We start from the raw sequence: 7,344 nt of genomic DNA, 5'->3' as shown, positions 1-7,344 counted from the left end.
CGGAGTCGGGGTCAGACTGGGACCCGGGTAGGGGTATGGAGCAGCCCAGACCGGGGCAGCGATTGGGATCAGACCTTGACGGGGACCGGAGTTTGGATCAGTACCGGCATCGGGATCAGACCGGACCCGGGGCCAGGGCCAGGACCGGAGTGCCCCTGCCCCGTTCAAGGGGCGGTGTCCCCGTGCTGCGCCGCCAGCCCCGGGGCCGCCCCGAGCAGCAGCTGTCCCGATACGCTGCCCCGCTCTCCGAGTGGCGGGACCGGGGGCTCTCGTAGGGGCTCCCGCCTGAGCAGCTCCTGCCGACCGGGAGGACCGGGCCCCCGCTGCCTCCCGGGAGCAAGAGGCGCTCACAGCCCGTGGCCACAGGAGACCCTGCTCAGGCAGTGCCCGGCGCCGCGGGGATTTCCCAGGCCGGGCCCAGAAATCCCCTTCCCGCAGCGGCCGCCCCCTCTGCCCTCGAGATTCCCCAGGGACCCTTCGTGCTCCCGAGTGAGTCAGTTCTGGGAAGTGACATTGGGCTGGGGAATCCAGAGCACTGGGTTCCCAATTCTCGCTGCCCGCGGGGAGCACGCTGCCCTTCTCTCCGCGAGCAGCTGTGACCTGGCGATGGCCGATTGTGGCCACCAGCCTCCGGCTGGGGCCGAGGCCGTGGCCGTGACCGTGACCGTGACCATGAGCGGGGAGGCGGCTGCTGCCGTGTGTCCTCTCAGGCATCGCGGCAGTGTGGGCACAATGTGGCCGCGGAGGACGGGGCGGCAGTGCCATAAGTGACCGGGGTACCGAGGGGTGCTGAGGAACCACCGTTCGCTGCCCAGCCACCGCAATGCCAAGGGGAGTCCAGGGAACGTCTCCGGAGCAGGCAGGGATCCTGGAAATTCCCTGGGGGTTACTGGGAACCTCTCTGGGGAACTGAGACGGAGGTACAGCCAGGCCTCAGCACTGTTGCCCCTTCCCCCTTCAGGGCTGACGTGTTTGCGGGGACACTCCGCAGAGGCCAGGGCTCGTGGCGGCTGTGGGGGCTCTCCAGGGTTGCAGCCAGAGGGGCTCTCCAGGGCGACAGCTCAGGGACTCTTAAAGGCTAAATAAAAAAAAAAAAAAAAACCCTCTCTTAGCTGCTGTCGGAAAGAAGAAGTGAAACCTGGAGCTCCTGCTGGGGTCTGCACGGGCGCTCCCCTCCCCGCGGACCGCGGCCAACCCCTCTCCCTGTTCTCCGGGGTCCCGGCTGGGGCAGCGCCTGCCCGCAGGCCGGGCGGGCAGCGCGGGCTCGGGGGGGCCGGCGGGGAGCTGTCCCCAGCCGGGGCCGGCGGGGAAGCCCCGGGGCGGGCGGCCCGACGCCCCTTCCTGGGCGGGAACGGACCGAGGCGTTCTTAGGAGGGCGGCGGCGGCGGCCGGGTCGCAGAGAAATGAACCGGCTGGGGCTTTTGGGACTGCTCTGCGCGGCGCTGCTGGGCGTGAGTGGGGCCGGGATCGGGCCATGGATTGGGAGCGGGACAGGGGCAGAGGCTGAGGGGATCCCTCCATCCCCGTGTCTGTGTGCCGCCGGGCTTTCCGGGAAGGAGCACGGTCCGGCCGCTCCGGCCCGTCCCCTCGGCGCAGCCGTCCCCCTCCGGGGAGCCCCGGGGCTGTGCGCGGGTGGCGTTGACGGGACCCGGCAGCGATGCCCGGTCGGGTCCCTCGGTCCGGTCTCCCGGGACCCCGCCAGGGAGGAGGAGCTATCTGGACTGCCCGGTATCCTCTCCAGGTCTTCTACCCACGCGCTTTCGCTTTCCCACCGATGGCGCGGGCCCGGCAGCCCAGCCGCGCCCTGCGCTGGCCCGGGGGTCCCCACGGGCAGGGACGGGCAGCGGCGAGCCCCGGGGCCCTCGGCCGGGACCCTCAGTCGGGCGGATGTCGGCAGCCGGTTCTAGTGCCTCTTTCACTTCTCTTCGGTTCCATTGGGGCGGGTGTGACGGCTGGACGGCCCCGCGGCCCTCAGCGCTGTCTCCGAGCCGGGGCTGCTCGAGGTGCCCACGGGGCTGGGCAGCGCCCGGCCGTGCTGGCTGGCTCGTCCATAGCACCCTCGGGCCGGGCCTTTCTTCCCCGCTCTCTGCCGGAGCCCCCGTCCCCCTCCCCAGGATGGCCAGGCTCGGGCGATCTGCCAGGAGCTGCCGGGCTACTGTGGGTGGGCGGCGAGGGGCTGGCTCTGTGAGAGGAACGGTGCTCCGGGTGCCCTCCTGCATCCTGTCTGGCCCGAGAGCTCATTCCCTGCCTCCTTTTTACCCTTCCCTGTGCAGCTAGTCCTCTGCCAGGAGGAGCAAGGGCAGGCTCTGGCAAAGCTTGCATAGGTAATGCGCTTGGCTGGGGCTTTCCTGTGCCTCAGGGATGATGTGTCAGCCTTGGGAAGGGGCTGCCAGTGCTCTGGGCGTGAAAGCGTGGTGAACGCTGCTCCCTCTGTGTGAGGCTGCAGTACTGTTGGCAGGGGCACAGGGTGATGTGCAATCACCTTATGGTAGGAAATCTGGGGAAATGTGGAGCAACTCTACCAGAATCACTGCCACCCCACTTCAAAGACAGCAGTGATGGCATCAGGCAGCGTGGGTGGCTGCTGTGGTCTGTGGTTAGTGGAGGTGTGGGAATAGTGGTGTGAGGAAGCCCTCACCTCAGGGTGCAGGCTAGCATGCGTCTGTGGAAGCGTGGTGGTGTGGGACCGTTGGATATGAATTGACAGGTCTTATTTCTTCCAGTGCTGGGAGCCTGGTGATGCCTTAACATGCTTTGATAAGCAGTATATGTACAAGGGCAGATGCTGCAACCGGTGTCAGCCAGGTATGGAAACCCTTTCCTGGGGGCCTCATAGCTGGGCTGTGCCAGGACCTACTGCCTGGCCACAGCGGGGCAAGCTCTGCTCGGTGTGACTGAGCCCCTCCACCCCATTGACAGCAATGCTGACAGCTTCACCTCCCTGTGTCATCTCAGAGCAACTGGGACCTTGTGGGTGCTCTAGGACACCCCCTGGACCTCACCAAATGTGCCACAGCTCTCTTGGGACTGTTTGTGCTCTTGCAGCTGCAGGATCCCATGGCAAAGGCAGCTTTGCAGGGAGAGTGCTGCCACTGGCAGTAGCAAATTGTGATGGTGTTTGCCACCTCCTGCTGTCACTGTCAGGTCATCTCCCAGTCCCTGAAGTGCTGGAGTGGCCCCACAGCCCTCCCTCCCTTGCAATGTTTGTAGTCATCAGGCAAGCTGGCTCCTTCAGCCTTGGATACCATGCAGAATGCTGCAGCAATCCTGGCATCTACAGCTGCCAGCATTCCCCTGTCCTGCTGGCAGAGGTGCTGTCTGGAGAGAGGGAAAGCCCCCTTGCCCCTTCCTCACCAGCCTCTATTGCAGGGAAAAAGCTGGTCTCTGAGTGCAATAAAACAGAAGACTCTGTCTGTGCCCCCTGTGGGAGCGGGCACTATCAGCCGAGCTGGACCAAGGAGAAGCACTGTGCTCCTCATGATACCTGTGAAGGCAGTAAGTGCTCCCTGTGCCCGCTGACCCCAACCTGTGGGGACTGGAGGGGGGACTGGCTTCCCTGCCCAGTGTCTCAGCTCGCCCATGTTCCCTCTGCCCAGATGCTGGCCTCATTGTGAAGATGCAAGGAAATGCAACACACAACACGGTGTGCCAGTGCCGGGCCGGCATGCACTGCTCTGACATCAGCTGCCAGACCTGTGTGGAGAACCAGCCTTGCCAGCTTGGCTCTGGCTTCGTGGCAGGTAAGTCTGACAAGGTGTTCCCACTCAACAGGACTGATGCCCTGTCAGCACCAACCTCAGGGCATGGGGGCTCCCCGTGGCATGGTGCCCCCTGGCAGGGCTTTGGGAGAGCCGTGCTGTTGCCACAGGGTGTGCTGCACACCTTTCCTCTGCAGCCCCTTGCCCCCTCAGGCCCTCATGCCCCACAGCCTCTACTGACCTTCCTGTCACCTCTGCTCCTCTTCAGCCAAGGCCATGAACCGGATGTCATCCCCCTGTGAACCCTGTGCAGAAGGCACCTTCTCCAACGTCTCTTCTAAAACCGAGCCGTGCTATCCCTGGACAAGGTATTGTCTGAGTACGCGTCCTTCCGCCAGCCCCAGTGAGCACATCCTCTGCTGCCAGTTTCCTTGGTGGCCTTGGGGACTGGACAGCCGGGCTGGCCTCTGAGGTATACAGCATCTGGCTGGCGTAGGGCCAGAGTGAGAGAAACAGGGCTAGGAGCATGGTGAGGTCCAGGGCAGCATTGTCTGAGGTCGAGGCAGACATCCAGGCACTTGTGTCTGTCCCTCAGTTTGAGCACAGACTGCTTGTCCCTTCAGGGGTGTCCATGTTGTCATCCATGCTGGAAGCAAGGGATCAGGATCTATGGGGATGCCCCATGCCCTGTTCAGGTTCTCCCTCCCAGTGCTCTCTGTAGCTGTAGTCATCAGCCAAAGCATAAGCCCTCTCCATGGGGAGTTTTGCTTTGAGGATGCCATGAACTGGCAGGTCATCCCTGTCTTTAGAAAGCTGCTTGAGGGTTAATTGCAGTTCCTGGTAGAAACATGAGCCTTATTTCCAAGCTGAATTAGTCTTGCTTCAGCTGCCAGCCATTGGATTTCACTTTGCTTTTATCCGTGCCCAGAAATTACTTCCCCACAGAGCCACTTGTAGCCTATCTGAGCTTTTCTGTCATAGCTACAGTGCTCAAGCCCTGGGGGCTTCCCTGACTGGGCAGGTCTGCTCCCTCCTGTGCCTTGTCCCTAAACTTGTTCCCATCCTCAGCAGTTTCAGCAACTTCAGGCCAAGCTCCTGGGTTGGTACCCTGCTGTGTTCCTGCTGTCTGCATCATTCTGTGTCAGTGGGGGTCCCCCTGCTCACCCTGCTGGAGCTCAGCGGGCTCAGAGCAGGATGTGTTTTGGGGCAGCTTGGGTGCCTGCCCAGCCCCAACTATTCCCTGAACTCGGGTTACTGCTGTGGTTACATGGTCTTGTTCTTCCCTGCAGTTGTGAGGAAAAGGGGCTGGTGGTGAAGGTGAAAGGGACGAACTCCTCGGATGTGATCTGCGGTAAGTGCCTGGTGCCCAGGGCTGATCCGGTGCAAAGCAGAGACCCCCCAGGGCTCCAGCTCCTGCAGCACTCAGAAAAGCTGGCCTGGTCCGTGGTGTCTTTGGGAGAGGAAGGTCTGAGTGCGTGGCCTGTGTGATGCCTTCGTGTCCCTCCGTCTCTATGAGGGATCCCTGTGGGGCTGGAACAGAGCACTCTGTGTTGTGCTGGGTGTCCCGTGGGTGCCTCACTGACCCCATCTTCTCCCACAGAGTCGAGCAGGCGCTCCTCGCTGTCAGTGCTGATCCCCATCACGGCTGCAGTCTTCACGTGCCTCCTGGGTGTCTGCATCTACTGCCTGGTCCACACAGGTGAGGGGCTAAAGCGCAGGAAGTGCTGACTTGGCTGAGGGAGGGAGAACCTTGGCCAGAGGGGCCGTAAAGGCCTGAGGGGCTGAGCCAGGGAGGACAGCAGCAGCTCTGCTGGAAGTGGGGAAGCCCCTCTGGGGACATCACCAGGAAAGGGTTCACTGAGCCCTGCTCTGTCTTTGGGAGCAGGTGTGTTGGCACTGCTGCAAGCCCAAGCTGGGTCAGCTCTTGGGGGAGAGTGCTGGTGCCCCACGAGTCCATTCTAGCTCCCACTGTTAGCCCCAACCTGTCAGCAGCAGCAGGCATAATGTGAGCTGCAGGACCTGTGCAGCAGCACCAGCCCTGGTTCTGACCCCAGGAAGCTCCCTGCAGGGCAGGAGCACTTGCCCCTGAACATTGCCTTCTCTGTCCCTCTTTCCATCCAGATTCCAGGCGACGGGTGCCAAACGAGGTGAGTCTACGAGAGCCCCCTCCAGCAGTGGGTTGGGTGGGTTGGGATCCCTCCAGGGCACAGCTGGGGATGTGCCAGCAGCAGAGCAGGGGCTGTGGCTTTGCAATGCAGGAGGGGTGGGGGCTGAACTAGGCTGCCTGGTTGGGGCAGGACAAGGGCTGGGGCAACCCAAGGGTGCTGCTGGCAAGTGCTGAGCATTTGGGAGGGACCCATACTCTGGCCTACACAGGAGTGTAGCAGGAACCTGTGGAAAGACATGGGTGCTGAGTGGGGGGATGTAGCTGCTTGCCCCTGACCCCTGCCCCTGTGCAGATAGAGGCTGGGGAGCCCGGAGAGAACCCAGATACCCCGCAGCCCACGGAGCAGGATGAGAATGTCTTGCCTGTGCAGGAGACCCTACTCAGGTGCCAGCCTGTGGCCCAGGAAGATGGCAAGGAGAGCCGCATCTCAGAGCAGGAGATGCTGTGAAGGCACAGGGCACTGCCTCCAACAGGAGCACAGACTGAGGACAGCACCATCTCCTCTGTCCCCTCTCCAGCTGGGGAGGAAATCTGGCATCTGGCCTGCCTGCAAATGACGTGATGCTGCAGTGGACCATGGCACAACCACCCCATGGGAATACCACCACAACTCCTGGTCTGGTCACCTGCACAGGGCTGCTCTGGTGGAGCAAGGCTTGGCTGCCCGCATGGGGACATGCAACAGAACCCCATCCTGCTTCCTGCCCAGGTGCTGCAATGGAGCCCAGCTGCTCAGTGGCTGCTCGCCTGCTGAGCCCTGGCAGAACCTGGTGCATCCCCTGGCCACAGCAGTGTCACTGCTGACAGGAAGACTCCAGCACAGAGCCCAGTCTCCCTGAGTGCTGGAGAAGCCAGGGGTGGGAAAGGGAGGGCTGCTGGTGTGAGACCACCACGGCAGAGCTCAGTCACCTGTCTGAGGCGCTGTGGAAGCGCTGCCTGTGCTGGAGCAGGGCCCGGTGCTTGCACCCGGATAGGGCACCCCGTCCCGGCCCCGGCCCCCCATGCCGCCCAGCGCTGCCGGGCTCCGTGGGACGAGCAAAGGCAGGACCGGCGGGCCCACGGCTCTGCTGTGGGGCAGGGGCCGGGGATGCGCGGCGGGGCCGGAGCGCAGGACACCGGCGTGCGGCGCCGGCGAGATGGTGCTGCGGGGACCGGCGCGGGGCTGCGCGGGCGGGACCGGCACCGCCCGCCCCCGCCCCCGCCCCGTCCCGTCCGCGTAGGCTCCGGGTGGGCACGGGGGGCCCTTGCCCAAGGGGTTGCCCAGCGCGGGCCCCCCTCCCGCGGTTCCCCCACACACCCCCCGTACGTGCGTGGGAGCGGCCGCGCTCCTTCACCTCCACCCACGCTGGCGAAACCCTGTGATTAAACGTGATTGATTATCTGGCCCCTGTGCGTGAGCAGCCCCGAGCCCCCGGTGCCCCCGGGACCGCGCTCCCAGCTCTGATGTTCCGGGAAGGATGCTTTGGGAATGGGCGGGTG

The 7,344-nt window shown here is 63.8% G+C and overlaps 1 protein-coding gene across 3 annotated transcripts; it reads left to right on the top strand.

The window, feature by feature from the left end:
- The first annotated feature begins 1,344 nt into the window (after positions 1-1,344).
- Positions 1,345-6,987, top strand: CD40 (CD40 molecule). Of its 3 annotated transcripts, none has more exons than XM_039563731.1 (9): positions 1,345-1,451; positions 2,724-2,805; positions 3,370-3,495; positions 3,597-3,740; positions 3,967-4,066; positions 4,988-5,049; positions 5,299-5,397; positions 5,820-5,845; positions 6,158-6,987. In XM_039563731.1, exons 1-9 carry the CDS (start codon positions 1,404-1,406, stop codon positions 6,311-6,313), a joined length of 843 nt encoding a protein of 280 aa, XP_039419665.1. In that variant the 5' UTR covers positions 1,345-1,403; the 3' UTR covers positions 6,314-6,987. The 3 variants fall into 3 exon arrangements, with proteins under 3 accessions (XP_039419665.1, XP_039419666.1, XP_039419664.1); XM_039563732.1 differs by lacking the exon at positions 1,345-1,451 and adding an exon at positions 1,590-1,741 and having other exon boundaries at positions 6,384-6,987; XM_039563730.1 differs by lacking the exon at positions 1,345-1,451 and adding an exon at positions 1,592-1,741.
- Positions 6,988-7,344: the final 357 nt, after the last annotated feature.

Source organism: Corvus cornix, chromosome 20 (genome assembly GCF_000738735.6).
Source record: "Corvus cornix cornix isolate S_Up_H32 chromosome 20, ASM73873v5, whole genome shotgun sequence".
NCBI classification, from domain to species: domain Eukaryota; kingdom Metazoa; phylum Chordata; class Aves; order Passeriformes; family Corvidae; genus Corvus; species Corvus cornix.
This window is presented reverse-complemented; position numbering and strand designations above follow the sequence as displayed.

Excerpts from the sequence above, each read along its gene's own strand:
- CD40 (XM_039563730.1), top strand. The coding sequence starts at position 1,658 with ATGCCCGGTCGGGTCCCTCGGTCCGGTCTCCCGGGACCCCGCCAGGGA. Across the intron at positions 1,742-2,723 it reads CTGCCCGGTATCCTCTCCAG|TGCTGGGAGCCTGGTGATGC; the intron begins GTCTTCTACCCA and ends TATTTCTTCCAG. Across the intron at positions 3,496-3,596 it reads TCATGATACCTGTGAAGGCA|ATGCTGGCCTCATTGTGAAG; the intron begins GTAAGTGCTCCC and ends CCCTCTGCCCAG.